Raw genomic sequence first — 25,411 nt, 5'->3', positions numbered from 1 at the left:
TGGACAAGAACTAAATAATGAGCAATCATTTGTGAGACTGAATAAAATCCCTAAAAGATGAAATTGCATGCTACAGGCCTGTGGCTGAGATGTTTCTGTTCAGATGAAGGCATGTAACCCACTCTTACTGGGATTTTTCTGATTTGTGGGTTGGCATTTCCTGAATTCTTTTCCCATTTAACAATTTTGTATACTTAAATTCAGGAAAAAGGAAAAGAACCATTTAGATACTACTCTTTGCTTGATATAATCACAGCCTAAGGGGGAGTGGCCCACTACTTGACATCAAGATTTTGCTGGAATTATCATGAGATTTAAGGATAAATCTCCAGAAAGAAGTCCATCTAATTAAAAGGTATCAGCAGTAAGCTGCAGTGTACTGATGAAAACGTTTCAGAAGCAAATTCCTATTCACTTTACCATTAAAGTGAACAATTTATAGGAATCTGAAACAGTAACCCCTTACAATGACTGGGCGTAGAGGTTTCTATAATAACCTGGGCCTAATGGAATACAAGTGAAAAAAATGTGCTGCCATTAGACAAAAAAAAAAAAGCTGTATTTTACATCTCAACTGCAACAAACACTATGGCCATGAACTACACTTATAGCAAGGGATTTTAATGGAGCTAAAAACCACATCTACAATGTAAAACCTGCAGATGTGGTGAAAGCACCTGTAACAGTGATTTTTTTTTTGGTCTGGCATACACTGACAGAGGTACCAGTCTCTACAGGATAAAGCATGTTGTTTCATTACCCTTATTAGTAACATGAAGGTCTATGTGCATGTTACACTCCATGTCCTTGTAGCTGTTTGAGTGGCGGGGTTGCACGTTAACACGAACAGGCATTCACATGATACCAGTAAAGATGAGTGATTGCCAACACATTATGACAGTGATATTTCCAGATCACTGCTAACACAATATGACAAATCCTAGCGAAAAGTCTGCTACAGCAGTCTTTTATATTTCAAAAGCCTTTTTCATCTCTTCTCTCAGAGACTTAATGAATTAGGAAAGGAACCTCTTGCAGTGAAAACTGATTCCTATTTTTCTTACATTAATGTGGAATAAGTGTCCTGCTGTTCAGAGCAGAGAGTGAGTACAAGCAGGAGGGAATGTAGCTGTACGCTTTCTGAAATTACCCCATCATGATCTATCAAGCTAGACTGAAAAAAAAAACCAACTATAAATGTGAAACAAATAATCAGATCAGAAATCCTACTACTTTTCAGACACAGGCAATGACCAAAGATAGTGTTGAAAATATTACCATGTCATTATTTACAATAAACACTGCAGAAAATATTATTCTTTCCTGGGCTGCAGAGAGAGAATATTTTCTTCCCAAAGAGATTTGACTGCTTCAAAATCCAGGTGAGCAAAATTGAATAGTTTAACATAATACCTAGAGTATAGTTCCTAAGTAAGATATGTAAGTTTCACTTAAGAAACCAGAAAGGAGAGGAGAGTTTTGTTGCCTTTTTAATTTTTTCTTAAATTGGAGTGGAGAAACCACTTGCAGTCGTATTGTAACTATCTGTGAGAAACACTAAGGAAAATGAAGGCAAGTCAGAAGCAGGAGCAGACAAAACATCACCCACCAAAAAGCACACTGACAGTTACAGAATTCATGGTCCAGTTGAGGGCACTGAGAGGAGACAGTGACTTGCAATTTCTTGAAAGGGCTGCAGGTAGGCTGCAGGGAGTGGAAACACAAGCGGCACAACTATGGATAATAGCAATTTTTGCTGCTGAGGGCCTACAAGGCATGAAGATCAGGACATCACACCAGGAATGAGAACCTTTTCTTTTTTTGAGTGAAAGCTATCTCTTCATGCAGTCTGTCTCCTGTGTGACAGCACTTACCTGGCCTGCCAGGACCAGCATGATGCTTTCTCCAAAATCTTGTGCAGCAGGGGTAAAATAGCAGGTAGTTGCACCCAGGCTGAGAGTATTGTCCAGATAAATCTACTCTTCATGGAGACCAGCAAAAAGAGAGTAAGCTTTTCCTGTAAGAATGAAACATTATATGATACTGCTAATAACAATGACAAAATGGTGTGGGACCTGAAGAAGGTTTGCTGCCTGTTCCTCTTTCCCACGTCCCACTGATAGAGAGCTTGCTTTTGGGGACCCACCTGCTCCCTCCTTTGCCAGAGCATGTGGACTGGAATCAGATTTGGACTTGTTGGAGCGTTTCCTCCTGTCCCTCTGTGATTATTCACAAGCTTAGCAGCATTTTGTTGAGAATGAAGAGGTAGGCTCTGTAGGATACTGTTGGGATAAAGAGGAGAAGCAAGTAACTCAACTGTTAAACTCTTATTTACATTTTTCCTAAACCTGTAGGGACTTTCACATAATTCATGGCTGGAAAGAACTATATTCAATTAGAGAAATAGCTACAGAAATCTCTCCTCCAAAAGTGAAAGTCCAAGATACAGGAGTAGGGGTTACAACTTGTATCTCAAATATATTAGCAAGTGTTGAAGGAAACTGAAATTCACCTTCTTCCAGGGATTATTTCAGGATTATGAAAAAGTACCATACAGAATGGCTGTTTCTCCAGTGATTGCCTCAAATTAATCATTTTAATCTTAGTCTTACATGATGTCTCATGTTACTTTGGATCAGGAGGTAAATCTCCCAGTTGTTCTCACTAGCTAGTGCATTTCCTGGAAGGCGTATTCCAAATCTCCTCTCAGGCTGCTGATGTAACTATGAACCCAGACCATAGGTCTGATTCAGACCTAATTCCCCTTCTCTCCAGAAATTCACCCATTGTTGATTTTTGGGTCCACATCATCAGATCCACCGTGACTGCGCTGCTTACGAACTGCCACAGGTATAGAGGTGAATATGACAGCACAGAAAGGGCAGGAGCTGCAGTCCTGTAGAGTCTGCTGGCAGCAGCTGCAGGTGGAAGGGCTCAGATGTGCATACACCTGGGAAGGAAGCATAGTTTCAGAGGCTGTTATAGCATCTTTTGTGCCTTTTATAGCACAAGTGTGTTAGGTTTTGATACCATTCATGTGCCTGTCATAGAATCGTTGCCTAAATTTTACCTACCTGCCAAATCCAAAAGCCCTTTTGCAATCATTTCTATTTCCAATACAAAATTAGAAACAAAAATAGAGAATGGTATCTTTCACTGGTGTCACTACAATTTTTAGGTTTTACCATTTACTTGAATTGAATCAATCAAGTTTAGTAATTCCCAGTCTCAGACAGGATTAAGATCTTTACTTCTGAGCTATTTACAGATTGACAATTCAGATCATCTCTTACAGATCCCTTTTTTTTTGCACAAAATGAAGACAGAGGAGTATGATGGTCTTAGAAGAAGTCAAGTGCAGGGGCCTGAATAGTGATTTGGCATAGGGGTGGCAGAATAAATCTCCTGTTTTGTCAAAACTGTCATCAGTCATTTTTCTATGGCTCATTAAAGACACTTAAGAGTTAATTGTCATTGATTTTACTGAGAGACAGACATTCATTTATTCCTGTATACCCTAAAAATAACCTACAGTTTTAGGTAAATGGTTATATCTAAAAAAATCCAAACAACCCTCAAAACATATTTATCATTAAATGGAGAAAATGTCTGCATCACAAAGAAATTTGAGGTTAAAAAAGACTAAGAAGATAGTAAAATTTTGGGTTATTGCAGTAACGTGAATCAGCTTTAAATACCTAAAATGGAAGAGACAGACAAGGGTCCTGATTTGGGCTGTTAATCACTAATGTGGTCAAAATGGGCCAAATTCTACAGTCATTACTCAGGCAAAACTCCTGTGAAAAATCAGTGTAGGGTTTGCCAGGGTAAAGATTTGGACTTACAGTGGGTGATTACTTTGTCTTTTATCGTTTGTTAGATCAGCAAACTCTTCTCAGCATGCAGTGTGCACACAAGATATAAATTAGGCCACCTACCGAACAGCTTGTCTGATTCCTAACTGCAAGCCATTAAAAACTAGAATGTAAGTATGATATTTGAACCCATAGTGCCATCAGTGTTGGATAGACTTGTGCTTCAAAATCAGGGCCATGTCTTGCCTGACTGGATTTCACCATCACCATGTGCCTGCAAATTGTCTTCTTGAGAGTCTGAAGTTAAAAAACCCTGAGCTGTAACACGTTGCTGACTTAAGGACTGTAGTTAGGTGAGAATATAGCCTGGCTTTGGTTTAGTTACAAAAGCACAGGGAAACCAACATGCTGCTACAGATTAGGAGCAATTCCACTGACTTCAGCTCCTCAGTGCTGCAGGAGAGCATGAAGCTGGGTCCACAGTGCCCTAAAGGAAAAGTTATTTTTAATTAGTGCTAGAGTAGAGCTTGAGGAGCTAAATAAAGTTAAGACTATTCCATCCGAAGTCATAGATGTGCACACTAGGCCTTCAGAGCTAGATAATCAAAGTGGTGGAAGCAAAACAACAAACACTTTGGGAGCTGGAGGGAACAGAACGGTTAAAGATCTGAAGCAACTTGGGTGTAAGGGCACAGGGGAAGGTGATAATGCAGCTAGAAACAGAAGGCCAGATGGCAATTAGTGCCCCATACCAACTGCAGCACACTGCCAGCACCGCCTTGGCTGTTCTCATCCTTCAAAGGATATTGTGTACACTGTTCTTAGGGTACTCTCGATACTTGCAAGCACTCTAGAGTCATAGCCATTTATAGCATATGGAATTTCAGCAGTGTTTACATTTCCATGTGAAACCACTGATATGATGACTTACTCATTTATGTAACTTTAAGGGATAGATGAAGATGGGGATCCTGGCCTCTTTCCATCCTAAAACATGGCTTATGTTTGTAACATTATACCACGTTTGCTTGGATGCATTTTTGCCACATTGATGAATTTGTGATTAATGAGGTTTTATCATAAACAGTCTGTACACAAAAATTACTTGCAATTATATGCACAGAAACAAACTGAAAAATATTTGGGTTGGAGTGCACAGCTTCGGGTTGGCCACATTGACTAGTTTATGCAACTGAATCTGGTAGTTTCTCTTACAAACCCAAAGTAATTACATAGCAGTAATGATACTTTTGCATGCAGACCAAGTGACATAATGCAGCTTTTTAATGAGAACAACAAAGAACAGTGGGACTAGATATATCTGTGGGGTAACACAGTTGCTAAAAATTGCTGTTACCACTGGGACTAATTTGGTCTAAAATGGATTGCTTCCCAGAATGAGTTGCTATGTGAGATCTTCTTATCTTTGAGGAAAGAAAAAAAGAGTAATGACCACATTTCCATTTTCTTCCCACTTGTCTGTTGCCACTGGTTTCAGTGAGGCTCTACAGTATGATTTGATCTCACATTCTGTTGGGAAGATTGACTGATTCAAACATTCCTTTTATCAAAGAGTTTGCAAACAACGTAGATATAACATATTACTTTAACTTAAATATTTCCAAAGGTTGTGTTAAACTGGTGTGCCTCAGACAGGAAGAGTGTATTATCTAAAAAATAATGAATTCCTAGAAGCTTCAGTTGGACTTGTCAGGATGAAATTACTAGACATAGTTTTAAATATCACCCTAATTTCAGATTTCAGACACAGCAGATGGGTCCAAATGGCCTGGTGCTACCCTGATTGTAGTCAAGAATCAAGCTCTGTAGGTACAGGGCAATTGAACAGCCAAAAATGTCCTTATGTTTGGAGCTTTAGCTGATGCATACCAATAAATTAATTGTGAAATACTCACTGAACAGGTTGTTGTTAATATCAATGATAAACTTATCAAATCCAACCTGTTTTGCATGCAAAAGTTTGCTGCAATTAAGGCCTAAGCTCACAGCCACTGTCCCTCTTCACAGAATCAACCAGGTTGGAAGAGACCTCCAAGATCACCCAGTCCAACCTAGCACCCAGCCCTATCCAGTCAACTAGACCATGGCACCAAGTGCCTCATCCAGTCTTTTCTTGGATAATTCAATTCAGAACAGAAGAGCAATTACAGCGGCTCAGAATTCATGCAAGTGCTCTGCGTTGCTAAATCTTTCTGCATGCATGATACAGGAAAAAATAAATTTAGAGAGGAAATCTATTTTAGCTTTAAAATTCTAAGAAGTAATTGAAGGCATCTGTGAATAAAAATAAAATTTAAATTATGAAGCACAGGTTGATGGTTTCCAAGTAACAATTTAAAAACTAAATTTACGCACAGGAAGATTAATATAGAACAATAACTGTGCACTGTTCTGAAGGCTAGAAATTGAAAAGGAATAGTACATTAATGTTATACTGAGATATGACACTCTAAGGCCCTTTTTTGTGTGTGTGCAGAATAGCATGTTTTTCTTGGATAGAAGAATTTTGTGTCAGCTCTTAGCCATGTTACAGTTTCTTCTGGCATCCAGACTTGGGAAGCTAACATTTATCTGGTCAGACTATTAGCACCTTACAGCCAAATCTGAAACTTTCTCTTGTCTCTCTAATAAATAAACTTTACAAAGAGTGTAGGAACCATAGTTTTCTTTCCACAGATGCCCTTTAACCTTCATGACTTCCTAGCTATATACTTATTTACATAAACCACAGTACTTCTGTGAAACACTAGATTATCTGCCTCTGTAGACCTTTCCTACAGAGGGGAAAGAGATAAAGCAAGCTTGTCAATATTTCATTTGCCTTAGTGTAATCATCTTTTGTGATTTAAAAGCTGGGAATATGTTGATCTTCATTGCACTACTGCTTTGAAGGAATGATAACATACACAGAGCTTTTGGTGTATGAATTGGAATAATGTTAATCTAAAAGGAATTTGGTGCCCACTGAACAGCTTGATTTACAACCTATCTTAGCTGTGGAGGCTGGTAATAGTTGGGATGGTGTTTTAGAGAACCTAAAACTACAGCCAGCTCAGCTGATTATTGAGCTATGTTACAGTTTTCTTCAGTGTAAAATTTAGATTGAAAGTGTCTTACATAGAGTCTGGACACAGCAGGAATGTTAATGTACAGTCCCCACCTCACACACACACACATACTTACCCCCTGCCAAAATCCAGATAAAAGGGCATTTGTCAGACTCCAGCATCCATTTCTAGCAGGCCAAGCATGAGGTGATCTGATCATACTTTAAGATTACCTGGGTGTTAAAAAAGTATTTGGAATACCAATTAGATTTTAAAACAAATTTTGAAATACAGCTTAGTGTTCTTGGTTTACTGCAGCTTACTTGCCCTGATGTCAGTAAGGAGTTACACTGGTGTCCTGAGACCAGTGCTCACTCGTTCAAGTGAGCTTTCTGCCTGTGGAGCTGAGGGGCTCCAGGGAATGGCAGTGACCATCTAGCTTTCTGTGGCAGCCATCACTATTTTGTGGTGGAAGTGGGTTTCCTTGTGAGAAAAACAATTATCCTGGCCAGGGAAGGAAAGCAAGCAGCAGTGTTTTGGTGCCTATTTGCATCATGCTGAAACATCTGTTCCAGCACACTGCACGGCAGTCAAGTGCCATTCAGTGCAGTGGCTGTAGCTGAGACAGTATGTTTTGAATTCCAAAATGCCTCTATTTTCATTTTAAGGAAATACAATCCCATAGATAATTATTTCACTGCTGAAGGATGGCTTTCCGGGCACAGTACCTTCCCTTCTACAAAATCTACATCTGTTTTATCTAAACCACCAGAAATCATAATAACTACCCTCTCTCCCACTTTTTTTTTTTGACACATAAATTTGCTATCATTCCTCCTCATACTTGTTCTCCCACCTGTCCTCAATTTAATCCATGAATGTAAGCACATAAATCTTCATGACATTTTGGCAGAAAGTATATATTTTCAGATTACTCCTTTAGGAAACTCTGAATCCAGGTGTTTGTTTTTTGCATAAAGTGTTGCAAAAGGGGAATTTTAATGTGACCATAGAACCAAAAGGAAAAAAAAATGGTTACATTGGAAATTCTGTAAAAGGGTGGGCTAGCATGCATGCAAACTCCATGTCTTTTCCCCACCCTGAGTTATATTTGGAGAGTTAAATGATAATTACTGCACCATCTGTAAAGGGAAGGAATATGGGATTTTACTGCCCCAAGCATGTGATTGCACAACATTTGTGTATGTGCGATGAGCATGTACTGGATATTTAAACACTCTTTATCACATTTGACAATAAGGGATGAAAAGTGGAATGCTGATCTCAAAATGTATTATTTGAGATGGGGTGGAAAAAAGTAAAGGGGAAAAAAAAAAAGAGAGTTGAAACAGTTGGCTATTTTTCCCTGGCCAGATGGTTTCTAAACAAAGATCAGAATCTATTTGAAAGTCTGATCATAAGGTCTGCACTAAATAGTTTTGACATAAGGACTGCATGATCTGAAATTCGAAAAGCCTTTTTTACCTTTAGTTACTATGGGGCCTATAGTAACCCTACCTTTATTCAAGGTTATATGATGAATTAAACCAGAGGTTCTTACTGTTTGCTCTCCACCAGCTTTTAGATACTGTATAGGAATCAGATTTCTTAGTAAGTGCTAATCCGCAACACTTGGGGAAAAAAAAAGTCTTTTAAAATTACTCACATTTATCACCAAACCGAAAATGCCCACAAATAATTGGCCATTTAAAACCAAATTAAAAGCTCCTGTGTTCCTAAGCACGTGTATGCATATTTCATCTAAAAAGCCCTTTGTTTCTAATGCGATGGGAGTATGCTGTGTTTCGCAGCCCACAGTTTATTAGTTTTCTTCTGAAGGTAAGGTTAGCTGGTGTAGGTGCTTTGGCTATTAATGGGACTAGGGAAAACTCTAAAAGTGGAAGTGGAGGAAAACAAAAGGCTTAAAACAACTACGAGAAGGAAAGGAAAGGAGAAAGGAAAGGAGAGGAAAGGAGAGGAAAGGAGAGGAAAGGAGAGGAAAGGAGAGGAAAGGAGAGGAAAGGAGAGGAAAGGAGAGGAAAGGAGAGGAAAGGAGAGGAAAGGAGAGGAAAGGAGAGGAAAGGAGAGGAAAGGAGAGGAAAGGAGAGGAAAGGAGAGGAAAGGAGAGGAAAGGAGAGGAAAGGAGAGGAAAGGAGAGGAAAGGAGAGGAAAGGAGAGGAAAGGAGAGGAAAGGAGTGGAAAGGGGAAAGAAAGAAAAAGGAAGAAAAGAAAGGAAAGAAAAGGAAGGAAGGAAAGAAGGGGAGGGGAGGAAGAGAGGGGAGGAAGAGAGGGGAGGAAGAGAGGGGAGGAAGAGAGGGGAGGAAGAGAGGGGAGGAAGAGAGGGGAGGAAGAGAGGGGAGGAAGAGAGGGGAGGAAGAGAGGGGAGGAAGAGAGGGGAGGAAGAGAGGGGAGGAAGAGAAGGAGAGAGAAGGAGATGAAAGAAGGTAAGGAAGGAAGGGAGAAAGAAAGAGAGAGAAGAAAAGAAAGAGGGGGAAAAAAAAAAGGAAAGGAAAAGAAAGTAAACTCTAAGAGGGAATTAGTTGGCTTTTCTTACTCTGCTATAAAACCTGAGCACAGCCCTCCCACTTCCCTAAAAACAATCCTATAGCACAGTAGATCTACATCTCACACACACCTTTTCTTCTTGAGAGAGGGCAGAGGAACAGACCACACAGGACACGAGTTACACTATATCTCTTAGCTCACGCTCCTGGCAGTCAGTCAGATGTGATGGAGATAAGGGCAGTACAATGACTTAGGCAGAGGATAAGAGCGTGTATTGTTCCAACATTAATATTCCCCACTATAGACAGACGAGATTTTTTTCCCCTTAAATCCCCTAATCACTTACATTTTGCAGGACAACAAAAAAACCTTTCTCCTTTTTGCTTCTAATGGACTAATCCTGCAGAAAGGCTTTGCTCTGAATTCATACTTTTCTATAGGGCCACAATCTCTTTTCCAGTGAAAAGGTTAATTCAAAGATCTTTTGACCAGGCCGGGCAGTGGGAGTCCTCCTGAGGTGGCAGCACAATGGCCAGCACAGGAGGGGAGTGGCAGCTGCGGCGCCCACATCTCAGCACCCGCTCCCTGATGCCCTTCTAATTTCTGGAGTTGACTACGAATCTGGGAGCCAAGATAAGACACCAATGTAAAGAAGATTGATGCACTGATTGTGCTGCATGAGACCGTAGTGTTCAGCTGCCACTGCCACCTCCTTGCAGGGCTTTTAACACTGCACCACTCTCTCAAGGGATGCTAATCCAAACAAGGGAGAAACAGTGATTGGGAGTCTCAAATGAGATGCTTGACATACCTGCTATCAACTCTATGGTTCACTCTTGTATATGTGTAGCACCTTTAAAGGTGAAAAAAAAACTCAGTCCCTTGCACTCTATCTCCTCAGTGTACCTTTACTGACAGAGAAAACAGAAATCTGATGGGCCCATGGAGTTGGCTGTTACTGCTGCTTTTTTGGCATCATCAGACCAATCCCTTTAAAATCCCAACTTCCCATGAACTTAGCCATTCTGATCTGAATTTCGGGTGCAGGGATTCCCGCTGGTCACCCTAATCTCCTGCCTGGGCAAAAGATTCTTTTCATGCTGATGGCACAAAGGACTTTGTGGCAAGTTTTACACAGCATGCGCAAATGAACCAATCTTCTGTTCATAAGCAGGAGGAGAATTTTGTTTCTTTCTAACTATTCAGTTCATAGTGGCTTGTTCCTTTTACTCACTGAAGCTATCCCAGGGTAGAAAGTGAGTTTCTTGCCAAAAATACAAGCATATTCCTCTTTGGAAGAGGGGAAAACAGCTTTGCTCTTGTGAAATAGCGCTTTGCATTTACTCTAGCAATCCACAGCAGTTTATAGAGAAACATTACACTGCTGATAAAAACAATTTATAAGGTGAAGCTGTGCCCCAGGTTCAACAGGACTTGTCCAAGAACATCTGAGAGCAGAAACTGTTACCTGAAGGCTTATGCTGCACAGTTCTTTGTTGCTGAATACCAGCATCAGCTATAACAGATATTCTGAAATGGAATGAGAAGCCTTAAAATTAATTAAAGAATAAATAAGTAAAAGAGAATGGGAGGGGAAAAAAGTGTCTAAGAAAAGTATTTTCCTCTAAAGGAATGACAGATATTTCTGATGTCCAAATGTGACTTTGTCTTCTAGGGGAGATGATCTAATATCTCCTTTGACACCAGAACAATGGCATTTTCTAATCTCCTATCACGTTTTTCCTTTCTCATGCAATGGAGCCAAGTCAGCCTCAGGGAGTGGCACATGAGATGTGCATTCCATGGCTTCCCCTGGGCTCACCATCACCAGCACCAGGTTCATGCCCTCAGACCCTTGGAGGCTGGTGCAATGAACATACCTGGACACAAAGTCGTTGGAGCTCTCTCATGCAGGCAGCTCTGACCTGGCTGCATGCACTCACTAACTCACATACTCATTTAAAAGCTTATTATAGAATCATAGAATGGTTTAGGTTGGAAGGGACCTGAAGGATCATCCAGCTCCAATGCCCCACCATAGGCAGAGACACCCCCCACTACAGTGGGTTGCTCAAGGCCTCAGCTTTAAACACCTCCAGGGAGGAAGCATCCATGACCTCCCTGGGCAACCCGTTCTAGTGTCTCACCACCCTCACTGTAAAGAACTTCCTCCTAACATCTAGTCTAAATCTCCTATTTTCCAGTTTAAACCCATTACCCCTTGTCCTGTCATTACAAGACCTTGTAAATAGTCCCTCCCCAGCCTTCTTCTAGGCCCCCTTCAGATACTGAAGGTCTCCTCAAATCTTTCTCTTCTCCAGACTGAAGAGCCCCAACTCTTGTAGCCTGTCCTCATAGCAGAGGTGCTGCAGCCCTATGATCATCTTCTTGGCCCTCCTCTGGACTCGCTCTAACAGTTCCATGTCCCTCTTGTGTTGGGGGCTCCAGAACTGTACACAGTACTCCAGGTGGGGTCTGACAGGAGCAGAGTAAAGGAGGAATTATGTTTTACTGTACCAAAGCAGGTGTGCTCACACCGCAGGTACAGTGCAGTGTCTGTAGGCATCTGGTCCCATCCCTGCACCCAAGATGACCAGCAGAGAAAGGAGAAGCAACTGATGAATATCTGCCACTGAGAAGCAACATTTCAATATCAGATGTGTTGGCACAAGCCGGAAATGACTCAGCTGGAAGCACTCAGCTGATTTCAGATTTCTAGGTACCAGAGGAGGGAATTTGATCTTAGTTATTGATAGCTTTCATCCTATTTTTGAAAACTCCAATTTGTTTCTCTCTGCTTCTGCAGCAGTCAGGCTTCACTGTAGAAGGGAAAAAGCTGAATTTCTAAGATGCAGTGTGGGAATTAAAATTCCAACAACTTGATACATGCCTATTTATGCTGTATAAATAAATATCCAAAAATGTTTTTTTTAGATTCTGCCTTGTCTTTTACTGAAACCAAAAGCATTTATGCTTCCAAAATGATCCCGAGGGAGTTGCTTTACATTTAGAGAGATTTTCAGATTGGCAGGGAGCCACTGGACAGCTTATTGAAAGTCACTGAAAGCTAGAAGTGATGTAAGAGTTAGCCATGGAAGCATGGTAATTTCACAGATACTACAAGGCTAATTCAGATTGCACTTACAGAGAGGAACGAGGGTAATGTTAACACACACTTCACTAGTGTGCTAGTTTGAAGCAGGCTAGAATGTTTTGATGAGAAGAACTGGATTACAGGCTGTGGAAAGAAAACAATGGTGATGTCTACTTCACTCACAGGCTTCCTGAGATGTATAAAAACATAAGTCAAAACGCAGATAAGACACTCAGCACCACTCTCACTTGGGCTGCTGGCTGAGCTGCATCTCTCTAACCTCACCCTCCATTTTGGACTAATCCACTTTGCTTCCTAACCCCCCTGGCCAAACCTCTATTCTTGCTTTAGGACTGGGGTAAGGTTGAGAGGGGTAGGGGGAAGGTGAAGGGGTGGTTGAGAGCCCCTCCTGGGGACTCAGGTTTCTGGAAGGGGAGTTGTATTTCTGTATTACATTTTATTTTGTATATTTCTATATATAACTGTATATACTGCAAATATCTGCTTGTATATTGTGCCAGCTGTAAATATAAGCTTCATTCATATTTCCAGAGCTGACTGAGTCTAGTCTGGGTGATTTCTAAAGTGTGGGGGGGATGTGGAACACCCAAACCATCACAACTAGAAAACAAATGTATCATACCCAAAGATTGTTATTACCATTTCTTACCTAATACAATTCTTGATGAAAATAGCCCTCAAAAGGAAAAGCTATCATGAGGATTCTTCCCCTGTACTCAGCACTGGTCAGGCCACACCTTGAACACTGTGTCCAGTTCTTGGCTCCTCAATTCAGGAGAGATGTTGAGGTGCTGGAAAGTGTCCAGAGAAGGGCGACAAAGCTGGTGAGGGGCCTGGAACACAAACCCTATGAGGAGAGGCTGAGGGAGCTGGGGGTGTGCAGCCTGGAGAAGAGGAGGCTCAGGGGTGATCTCCTTGCTGTCTACAACTACCTGAAGGGAGTTTGTAGCCAGGTGGGGGTTGGTCTCTTCTCCCAGGCAACCACCAATGGAACATGGGGACACAGTCTCAAGCTGTGCTGGGGGAAGTATAGGCTGGATGTTAGGAGGAAGTTCTTCACAGAAAGAGTGATTTCCCATTGGAATGGGCTGCCCAGGGAGGTGGTGGAATCACCATCCCTGGAGGTGTTCAAGAAAAGCCTGGATGAGGCACTTAGTGCCATGGTCTAGTTGACTGGATAGGGCTGGGTGATAGGTTGGACTGGATGGTCTTGGAGGTCTCTTCCAACCTGGTTGATTCTATGATTCTATGAGGAGCATAAAGTGCAAACGCCTAGCTATGTGATTTTATGTTTCTGGAGGCTGAAAGCATGAACTACAATTAACAAGAAGTTCCCTTGTTTTGTTTTTTTTCTCGTTCCCTTTTGCTCACATATTTGTCTAAATATATCTGTTCTATTTGTTCAAAATTAATTGCTGTTTCTTCAAAATATTGTTTAGCTTTTTGAATGGTGCACAAGCAATTCACTGTGAGGGTTCACTATTCAAATGTCAGAAGCCTTGGTGTGGTTAGCTTCTGAAACGATGTGGTATTGTTTCTGGTTGCTGACCGAGTGATTTATGGAACCCAGTGAATTGCAAACATAACAATGGAGAATTACTGCTGACTCCTCATCCTTGTACGCCTCAAGTTCTGCATTTACAACTGGTGATCATAGCATCACAGCACACTGGAAGGATAGATGCTTTTCTGCTGAGGTGTTGTGGGGACTACTGAATGAGAAGATATCTTTGGTGGGAGGCATAAGGAAGAGCTCCGCTGAACTGCAGCACTTGCAGATTACATTTGTTTAGGATGCAGCTTTAAATTCAGCCCAGGGTGCGTCTTCATGGCAGCTGTGCTTTGTCCCACAGGCTTCTGAATTGGTCATAGAGCATCAAAGCTGCATGGTGCTTTCAGAGGGTCTTAGCAAAAAAGGTGCATGTTGGCTGTTTCAATTAAGGCAAATGAATCAACTAAGGGAAATGCAGTCAATAACCACATTTGGTATGTGGTCAGAGTTGCTGAGTGCTCTTGACTCTTATCCTGAAGGAAGGGCCATGGAGCATGCAGCCACAGCAGCCCTACTTGCCAGCAGCACCAGGTCTCGAGGTAGTCACTAATGTTCCTCTCCCTGGCTGCAGGCAGCTTGTGGGGCTGGGGAAACCCCTCACTTGGTCCCAGTTTAGTATCAAGCTTTAAGGACCATGCAACCCCACACGTCTTCGTCTGCCACCAAGACAACATACACTTATTTCAGCCCACCATTGTTTCTCCTTCTGGCATGGTGCTTCAGTTTCCACATAACCTGAAGTGTATGATAGCTTATCAGTCTGTCAGAAGAGCTGACACACCTGGGAGTCACCTAAATTCTCAAAGATAATACTAACATTTAAATGCATAATCTCTGCCAAACTGGCAGGAAGGCAAGAGATGGCTTTGAGAGCAGCAACTGCCCAGCATCAGACCTTGAAAGTGAAATTAAGTCATGCTGGGACAAGGAGTATACTTTCCAAGGACACATGATTATTTGGGATATTTCAAACAAGATATTTAGGACAATAATCTACCCTCTTCTGAAGAATGTGGGAGGGGCTCCTGTGGGCCATTGGTTAGGCAGGATGTAGGGAAGCAAGTGCAACCAATTAGACTGGAATACTGGTAATTTTACCTTAAGATCAGAAAGAAAACAGGTCTCCATGCCAGAAAAGGAACTGGACACAAACCATCTCTGTACCAACATGCTAAAATGCAAAAGAACACATAGGGGACATTCAGTACAAAGTGTGTACTTCAAAAATAATTCTTCTGCTACAACCGATGTAGTAAGTTTGGTATTAATATAACTGAATAGAGGATTTGCTGATGAAAATAGGGGACAAACACTTTTTAAGGACAAACGATTCTGCATCTCTGACTCTCCTATATTCTGTATTACAGATACAAGAGGTGTATTCACACTACCTGCCTCAAGGCTGCAGAATGACAGGCATGCTGAATGCATAGCACCTTTCCTGGCAAGCATTTGCTTGTAATCCTCTGGTTTGTGCATATGATGGAAGTTGCTGATGGAAGTTGCTGTTTCCATACTACACTAAGCACAGTAGGTTTGCTTTGTCACCAGCATTTTGTGCAGGGAAGACTGTATGCTAAGTTGGCTTTTGGCAGGGTGCACGGGAGAACAGCTGTACAGACAGTAATTAATTCCATAATTGTTTTAACCTAGGCCAAAACTAAGGCAAGACTTAGATTGAAACACAGTGCTGCCAATGCTGTGATTAGCCCTCTGTGTGGCCAGGAAATACTAACGAAATATGTTCAGTAACATCAAGAAAGAGCTGAGCAGACCTGAACCGCATCATGAAAAGTGTGGCAGTCCTTTTAGAGGTAGATTTCCAAAATACAGATACAATCAGTTTCCCCACAAAAGTTAGCAAATGCTCCACACTGACTGAAGAAGTTGTAAAAGGCATAGATGTACATTTGTGTCTATGGCCCTCCTGGGAGAAGCTATTGTCCCTTTCTTGCATCTGGAAGCTTAGTGGTGTATAAAATGCCTTCTTTCCATAATTTCTGCCTGGATGCTCTCTTCATGCAGACTACTTGGATGGTGCCAGAACCTCAGCTGAGACTGAACTTGCTCTATACAGACATCTGCCAAGAAACAGATGTACCTTTTCCAGTTATTTCTTAGTTTTCAGGTATTTCTGTCAAGGTTGTTTCCAAACAGACCAACGTCAGCAGGTGGTTTGTGCATGGTTTCTGTTTCCGCATACCCCAGCAGTGCCACCTATAGATTGTTTGGTAGGCTTGAAGATGCTCATTTAGATGAGTAATTTTCAGTGGGGTTGTGCTTTCCCCTGTTTCAGACCTGCAGGATTCTCTGGTGCTGTAGCTTCCCAGGGATTCAGGCAGAACACCCACATGGGGCAGCTCTTGCTGACTAGCTCTGGGCTTCACATACAGGCAACTGGCACAATTACCCTCCCACATCACCTTCTCACAGTGGGATATTTTCAAAGCTTTGAGAAGGACTCTTTTACACTGTATATTATCAGCACAGTGTAGAGAAAAACAAAAGTTCCGTGAAATGAGCTGAGTATGTAGCTGATGGTGAGCTGGAGATCTTGAGCTCAACTGTCCTGTCCAAATGAGTACTTTTGGGTTAGCTATGTGAATTTTCTTATGAGATTCTTTAAATAGCTGCATAAATAAAGTGGCTAACATATTTTCTCAATACCTTTGGGTATCCACCTTGGATTTTAATTTTCTGCCTCATAGAAAATGATGTTTGCATATTACAGTGGTGAGACCATCAAAATATCTTTATATGATACATGAAAAGGAAATCATATGGCAGAACAGAGCAAACTGTTAGTAACCGCAATACCAACTGTGCAGCCTTTCATTGCCGTGCTACTTGCCAGTAACGATGCCTTGCACCTATAATTACTAGTTTCCAAAAGTATTACTGGCTTTTAGAGAGAATTACTACAGATGATCCACAACATTTTTCCTGTATTTCATTTATAGAAGTTCCACAAGCTTTTGCCCTTGCTATTTTCTGTGAAATCCATGGAAACCTCTGGCCCACCTCTGAAAACTCAGAATGCTGATATTTGTAAAGACAGACTCGTTAAAGTGCTGGTTCTTGACAAGTGCTCAGCATGAATATAACTTTTATATATATTTGTCTAAAATGATATATAACAAGTACAAAAATGATAAGTATTTATATGCACATATTTGTAGTCCCTCACCATTGCTCACTGGCAGCCTGGTACACAGGGCTGTCATTTAAGTGGCTGCTTTGGAAAGGGTAGAGGTGAAGTAGAACTGAGATTGTATATGAAGAGATGATGAAAATTTTCTGCCTACAATAAGAAGGTGGCATATTTGCTGTGGTTGTCTGCCTTGTAAATCAGGCTATCCTTGGCAAGAATCAAGAAACCTTAGTAAACATCCATTACCTGTTAAAGTCTGTTTAGAGCACTCCAAATATTAAGCTGATGAAACCAGGGCTCTGATTTTGGCCTCTCTTGGCCAGTTAAATGCGTATTATTTACATATTTAAAGGAATCCAAAACTGTAAACAAAGGGGCAGTTCCTTTCTGAGAGTATCAGCCTAAATGGCAATCAAGTTTCAGTTTCATTGTCGCTCTTCCCTCTTGTCTATAGTGTACATGAGCACAGATTCCATCTTTACATGCTACAATCCATGAAGTAATATTAATTCATTATCTGGTGGACTACTGAACAACACATATTTAGCTTTTGTTCACTACTAGCCTTGGGCACTGTGGTAAAGGGTTGGACTTGATGATCTGTGAGGTCTCTTCCAACCTTGGTGATACTGTGATACTGTGATACTACTTCATACTTATAGTATGTTTCCCAGAAGTCAAACTATTTATTCTAAACTGGAGTTCTGGAATGTATTATTTTTTGTTTCTTGTTTCTGATGACTGCAACTATTTTTCACAAGCATTGCCATTTCTTTAGTTTGTGCCAGCTATGGAGAAATCATAATGGGGAGAGAATAGATGACAAATGTGACAACAGTAATAGCTAGCATGAATGTCCTTTTCCAATGGACTGTATTTAGCTATCCAAAATGCAAATTTAATACTTCACTGGAACAGGTCACAGGAAAATTGACTATCTAGTAAAAGATGAGAAGGATCACAAGACAGAGTAGAGGCAGAGTGGCTACTCTGGCTCCTGAAATATAATGGTAGCAACCATTGCTGCTATTGCTGTACTTTTGAAGTACTGTATCAGCAATTGAAGTTTCTATGCCCTGGGAACTACAAAAATGAAGGACCAGAAGCTTTGGAAAAAGACTCAAAAGAAGCCTCAGCCCAAACAGGAGACTCTCTTATCCCCAGCAAACATCCCCTTTTACGCTGAGCATGAAGATCACCACTTTGGGATACACCTGTGGCCAGCTTAGGTCAGCTGCCCTGGCTGACTCCAAACTGCTAATGGCTGGCCTAAGATTCTGCCCCAGCAAAACCAGCATACATGTGAAAGCAAACACCACTTTCACCACTTGTAGCATATTTAACTGTAGTCAGCAAGGCTCAGCTGAACTGAGCACCTCAGGTGCCCCAGGCTGGGACAGGAGGAGGGGTTGCCCAGGGGCCAACCCGCACTTTCACCATCTGCAGTGGGGGCTGCTCTCCAAGATACAACTCCCCTGTGCTGCCCTCCTGTCACCATTGAAGGGGTTGAACACTATCAGCCACCTTTCCCAGAACACCTCCTTTTTACTCACTGAAGGCTATTAATGGAGTTATTAACAGGGTCACTCACTGTAATCAATCTTAATATTCAGTGTTGGAAATTTGTTACCGCAGCTAAGTTTGTTTTTGCATTTCTGTAAGATACTCTATGACTAACAGTTTTGTAGTGCTGAGTTTTACCTATTCTGTAGTGCTTCATGCTTGGGTTTTATCCAAATGTATGATTTGGGCTCAACAAATATTTATATTTCCCTTGGTTTTCTTATTAAGTGATTTTAGAGTAGCTTGTTTAAAATAAATTAGTAACAATTAAATCTCTAAAATGAAACAGAGAGGACAGCACACACTGAAATTGAGCTTCATGCCTGCTTGCATCAAGAAGAAAAATATCTAGTTATAGTTTTGCACCAAGTCAAATCCTGAGAGACTGCAGTTTTGGCTTTGACTCACCTCAGTGATGGCAGAAGGCAGAGCTCAGATCACATCTTTGTACCTTTGGCGAACACTTGGGTTTTACCTGCTCAAAGGGAAAGTACCGAGTGAGAATCTGTTCCTGAGTTTTTCCCAAAGAGATTCCCATCACACACATGAGAGAAGTAAGCTAAACAAGTCAACTGCATGGCTACCATTTTTACTGTTTTTTTTCACTGGGCTTTTTCACTAAGGAAAGCAGGAGGCAGATGTCTATAAAACATGTCTAGGCTTAATTTAGTTGGCCACTGGATGTCACTGATGGCCTCAGAAAGACAATGGTAGTGTGTAAAACAATCCATAAACAGATATTAAGAGAACCCCCTGTAGATCTTCATACAGTAGCAGAATAAAATACTGTTTTCATAAGCTAATGCAGAACCTCTTAGATAACCAAACTAGTGAGACATTAATTGTATCTGAAACTCATCCAGGTAAAGGGCAAACATTCTGAAGAATTAAAAACACATACATTACTTACTTAGTTCTTCCCCTTTAGCTCTGGATGGGAACTGCCAATCTGTCAAAAAGAAAGATCACATTTGAATGATTCCTGAAACAGCCTGGACTGAGGAACCAAAGGTCAGGTTTTGTTCTCTTGGGAGTTTGGGTAACAGAAAATCCTGTGGCATCTTGGGTTCTCACCCCCATTGAAAGCAACTCCTGCATTTGAGGAGATTTGCTAGTTTTTGCTACTTTAGTTAATGTGTCCTAAACCAAAGGTTGCTTTTGTAGGCGTAAACATGCCAACGTCTAATGCCTTAGCAATTTGGTGGGGTAAAAGAAACTTCCCATCAAATCAAGCTCACACTCGTGTGATGGAGAGTGGTTTCACTCTTGCTAAACAATTGTTGGGCCTGTTAGTAACTAAACCGCATTTCTGGAAAGTTCAACTATGATTGCTATTTCCCTACATTTTCTTGCAGTACGAGCGAGGTTCATGAGACTAAGAGAGGAGTTACTTCTTTCAGAGTGCCACTGTGAAAAGAACTGACAACTGCTAATAGTGAGTGTGTGAAAAACATCTTCATTAAACATTTGAACATACTGAGTTATTTCCAGAATGCAAAGCAGCCACAGGCTGAACTGAGCTCCCAGCACTCCTAAATGCATACTGAAGAGTTAGAAGGCTGCTGAAACCAAAATTTCAGGGGTTAATTTTCATACTAAACTCACATTTAGAAAAACATGAAACAGATGTTCATATCAAAATCTGGTATTTTTCCGTAAGAGCCAAACATGAAAAAGAAGTGAAGTTAAAGCATGCATGCTAATAGCTCCTTTCAAATAGTTTAGTCTTTTTCAAATGCATAGATGTTCAGAAAATCTCAGTCTAAGCAATTCTGGGTAACGTTAAAAAAAAGTCTCTGCTGGCTTAAGCTAACAGAGTTACTGCTTTATCTCAACAGGAAAGAACTTTTCTCTTGGGGTCTTCTGTCTCACCATCGAATTCTTGCGCTAAATTAACTTATTAATCGGCATGTGCATGTGTCTGTATATATAAGGACAACATGTGGCAAGCAGGCAGCCCTCCTGCACAGGGAGAAACTGAGTGATCACGCCAAGGCTGCTCACAGAAAGAACAATGCAAAGTGTAGTTAGAACGGTTCTTTGCCAGGTCCCTCTGTGATCAAAGCTGTAGTGATAGACAGACATGACACCATAAATGAGAAATGTAGCACAAATAATACAGAATCAATGATGCTTTGTACTCAGCGTTTTCCCAGCAATTTGCTGCATTAGTACTTTGGTCAGCTGACACCTGGGGCAGCCTTTCGATCACTGTAGACACTGCAGCTGCTGTGTTTGCTGTAGCTCACTAGACTTCAGATGCAGCTCTGGTGGCTGCATGTGTGAATCCCTGTCTGTATGACCAGCTGATTTCCAGATAGAAACTGCGGAAGATGGGAACTACAGCTGCTATTTTAATGAGTGATTATTTTAGGTAAAGTCAGCTTCACTGACACTAGCAACTTTGTGAATGATATTGAAGATACTGCTTGTGCAAGCATGTTTTGGACAAAGTCCACAGAGAACTGCTCTAGTTTAATCTAACTACACCTCACCACTTCTACTGGCTGCCATTCTTTATCCTGAAGATTTTTTCCAGCTGTGTTGACTGGCTTTTTCAGAGATTGTGGACATTTTTCTTTACTTCTCTTGACTTGGCTGGTTCTTTAGGTTTCCTTCCAGTCCCCAAGGCTGTCCCCATTAAAAACCCGAACAAGCAGAGGCCAGAGGTCCATCAAGAGCTGCAATTTGTTTCTGATGTCTCTGATACTGAGCAGGCTGTGCCCTACCCAGTCCATCCTCCACAGCTTCATAGCTCATTCCTGGGGAGCACTAGCAAGTACTTCTGTGCTTCCTTTTCAGTCTGTGCAGGGCTGTGTGTTGTCCTTTTAGCATCCAGGCACTTGGTACCGTACAGTTCTGCAAATGGTGTTGCTGCCTTCCAGAACCTGGTATCGGTAGCAAGAGTTGCCAACTTGTTTGTCAGTACTTTTCCTATTTATAGTGGTTGCAAAACCAACTGCCTCTAGTTAAGGACTTTAACAGTCTCTGACATTTTGTTTAAGATTTGCAGGAAGATTGCAGAATCTGTTTTTTGTGCTTGGTAGTAAAGAGTTTGGCAGATCTAAGGTGGTCTCTCTGGCATGGTTCAGAGTAGCACCAGTGAATCATGTAGGATACCTTGTGTGAGAAATAGGGCTGCCACATGGGGAATGCCCACATCCGCCACAACACACTGCATGACTGTGACTGATAGGCAAAATGGGAGTGGGAAGGAGCACAACTTCGCATGGTTATGAAGCCATCACATTTTTAAAGTGACTTTGAATAATCTAAAGGAAGATGCTCTAAAAGACATGCCAGGACATTTGATATGTTACAAATGCACCAGTTCAAAAATCATTGCATTGGAGTATGTCAGGAGCAGCCAAAGCAATGTGCAGCTCTTCTCAGATTTGCTGCAGAGGCATTATCCAAGCTTGAATGAGATAACAACTGCAGAATGGACATTTGCTAAGCCTGAGGAAAGAAGCCAGGCATAGGTGCAGTAAATATCAAAGTGCCAGGATTTGTGCATGGAGGCTGGGAAAATTACAATAGTTGTGCAAGGGGAAAAGAGTCCTTCCATTTTTGGAAGGACTAGAAGGAAAAAGAGTCCTTCCATTTTTGGAAAGACTAGACTGACTTTGAAAGATGTTTATTTTATACAGTAAATTGATATTGCTAACACAGGACTAAAGCATATCTCACTTTGCTAAGGAACTGGAGAGTAAAGCAAGCAACTGAATAGGTATTTGTAAAGTTTTTCTTACTGAAAAAAAATCCCCCAAAATAAAATAGCAACCAATCAAAAAACATCCCCCCACCCAAAAAATAAAACCAAACCAAACCAACCAACAAAAAAAAAAAAAAAAAAAAAAAAAAAAAAAGAGGAAAAAAATCCCATCTAATAATCTCTGACATCAGCTAATACTCTTTGAAGAGACCTACTAGTCTTATGGCAGACCATTAATGCTGTCCAAAGTTAGCTGAGCTTGCTCTGAAAGAGTAAAGCTGAGTTTCAGAAACATTAATTGCATTGGAACAACCCTTGATCTGGCAAGAGCACCTCTACATGTCTCTGTATTTTCTTCCATTTACACATCACTATTCCTAATCTCCTGAACCAAGAATCAAGCCATAATCTAACTAAGACTGCTAATAAGAGTAATAATAAGCAGGTTATAGGTCCTGGAACTAGGCTAAGCTTCTACTAGAAACTACAGTATCAGTTAAAGAGTATTATCCCTTATTGTGTCAGCAAAAGTCCCTGTCATTGGTTCAGTTATGACAAAACTCTGTATTCACCAGGGTAGCTTATTTCACCCATATTACACAGCAGAAGTGCAAATTTTTGCCAGAATAAACATGGCTAATGCCAAGTGCTGGGACAGTTCTCTAGAAATAGCTGTGCTGGTAAAGCACTCTGCTATGGCCCAGGTTTAGGCATAGGGAGATTGGGAGATCCTGTCCTAGCACAGATAAGATTACAAGGCATAAGATCAGACAGTGAGAGACTGGGAAATGTCCCAATTCCTAACGTTGCTGTCTCCTCGCCTTAGTAGCAATGAGGTATTGGCAACTTGAGACAAGCTGCCTCGTGCAGAGGAGCTACAGGCCAAGGGAAGCTAACTATTTCTGTCTTGTTTAATTTGACCACTTAAACAGTTAATCCCTTTGCAATGTCATTTTTTGGCATAGATACTACATCTGTCTATTTCTGAAAAGATCTTTTCACTAATGCAGCTTTTTAATATACGAAACAGTTTGCATCACGTTACACTGCTTTAGCAGCAGCAGGCCACTGTCTGTAGGCAGGCATACAGACAGACACATGGACATATGCAGCCACACATGCATGATATCTCTAAACACCTCTGCTCTGTCCCATCTCCTAGTTCTCTGTGATGCCTGGTTGTCCCTCTTCCCATCAAAACCAAAGCAAAATATGCTCCAGGCAAGTCTCATTCCTGTGTGCCAAGGCTTATGTACATAACCCAGAGTGCAGCAGATTATCTTAGATATTTTTTTATTTGCTCAGATTTTTTATCTAATGTTTCACTGTTTGCAGTGCTGTCTTGTTCAGCCCTGCTTAACTTAGGCTCTGCTTTGCTTTAAACCCACCCTTACTTGAAAATACTGGACATACTGGAGAGAGATGAACAAAAGGCTACAAAGATGATTAAGAGAGTGGAGCATCTCTCATATGAGGAAAGTCTGAGAGAGCTGAGACTGTTTAGTCTAGAGAAGGCTCTTAAGGGATCTCATCAATGTATATAAATACATGAAGGGAGAGCATAAAGAAGATGGAGCCAGACTCTCTTCAGTGGTGCCCAGTGACGGGACAAGAGAGAGTTGGCACAAACTAAAAACCAGGACGCTCCATCTAAAACATCAGCACACATTTGTTACTGTAAGAGTGACCAGGCAGTAGCACAGGATATCCAGGGAGGTCGTGGAGTCTCCTTTCTTGAAGGAGTTCAAAAGCTATCTGGATATGTTCAGAGGCAACTGGCTTTGGGCTGCCCTGCTTGGGCAGGGGAATAGGATCAGATGACCTCCTTTGCAACCTAGCCCATTCTGTGATTCTGTGAAATAGGATAGCAAATCTGTACTTGTACCAGATCCAGCAGGACTTTGGTCCAGGAAATGAGTTTTAATTCTCATTTTCTGAGAAGCTGGTGACAACTGCAGGGTACACTGAAATAGTTTTATCTTCTCAGTAAAAGACACTGGAGTAAACGGTATATAAGAAAATGACTTTCATAATTAATATCAATATGCACTATCCTGATGCTGAGGAAGCAACATCTGTAACTAGGAAAACAGACAAGAACAAGAGTGGTTTTCTCTTCCACAACTCTTCTATTTATCCCTTCATGAAAGTGATGAAATGTCAGCTGTTTTTGCACGTGTGAAAAGATCTTGCACAGAGGCTCATGTCTGAGAAGGTGCACGTGGTGTTTTTACAGCAAAAATAAGGTTGGTTTGCAATGCCTAGATACATAGTATTTTCACTAGAGCTGTGAGAGTTTAGAATAAAAAAATCTGAGAAGACATGCCTCTGTGTGTCTTTTTTGTCCTTTCTTTTCTAAAGAATTTAATTTAACCTAAATCCATTCAGAAATAAGGACAAAAAAAGAGAGAGAAAGGGAGAAGAATGTAGACAAAGAGGGGAACGAAACCTGAGCGCAATTTAAAAAGGAAAACTGAGTTTCACCTGTGCCTTGGAGTTACTGTGAAAAGATTTGTCTTTCCAACAAACTGATCTTTTTTTTTGGTTTCTTTTTAAAGTGGATACAAGTAATGGGCCATGGGGAAGGTTATGGAGTAATAGAGTAGCTAGTCGTCTGAAAAGACATTTAATTTAGAGCTTGCCAGATACACTTCTGGCAACTTAATATTAAGGGTTTTATATACTGTGGGGTGTATCTTGTTCCTTGGGTTAAATTTGGGTGCATTCTTTTTGTGGAATGCATTCTGTGGCAGCTGAGATACATTATTCTCTGGCTATGTCTTGTGAGAGTAAAAACGGGCAAGAAAGATGTTTTGAGGTAAAACTTGAATGGAGATATTTGGGTTTAAACAGAGATTACAAAAACATGCATTAATGGGCCAGAGAAGAGGATTTAAATTAAGAAGAAATACGAAAGACAGAACCCC

General features: G+C 41.1%; 1 protein-coding gene across 13 annotated transcripts in view; it reads right to left on the bottom strand.

The window, feature by feature from the left end:
• LOC135182515 (uncharacterized) overlaps positions 1 to 25,411 on the bottom strand; it is a 98,290-nt gene that overhangs the window by 21,481 nt on the left and 51,398 nt on the right. For 10 of the 13 annotated variants that reach the window (XM_064156687.1, XM_064156696.1, XM_064156691.1 and 7 more), the window contains 6 exons: positions 19,680 to 19,718; positions 19,178 to 19,244; positions 7,020 to 7,116; positions 2,784 to 2,950; positions 2,147 to 2,282; positions 1,875 to 2,017 (listed from right to left, as the gene is read on the bottom strand). In XM_064156687.1, the coding sequence (XP_064012757.1) occupies positions 1,875 to 2,017; positions 2,147 to 2,282; positions 2,784 to 2,950; positions 7,020 to 7,103 (530 nt within the window). In that variant the 5' untranslated portion in view covers positions 7,104 to 7,116; positions 19,178 to 19,244; positions 19,680 to 19,718. Of the gene's footprint in view, positions 1 to 1,874; positions 2,018 to 2,146; positions 2,283 to 2,755; positions 2,951 to 7,019; positions 7,117 to 12,533; positions 12,627 to 13,152; positions 13,295 to 19,177; positions 19,245 to 19,679; positions 19,719 to 25,411 lie in introns of all 13 variants that reach the window. The other 3 variants (XM_064156688.1, XM_064156692.1, XR_010305230.1) reach the window with 3 other exon arrangements.

This window comes from Pogoniulus pusillus, chromosome 16 (assembly GCF_015220805.1).
Source record: "Pogoniulus pusillus isolate bPogPus1 chromosome 16, bPogPus1.pri, whole genome shotgun sequence".
Lineage (NCBI taxonomy): Eukaryota > Metazoa > Chordata > Aves > Piciformes > Lybiidae > Pogoniulus > Pogoniulus pusillus.
Note: the sequence above shows the minus strand (reverse complement) of the source record. Positions and strands in the feature narration are given on the sequence as shown.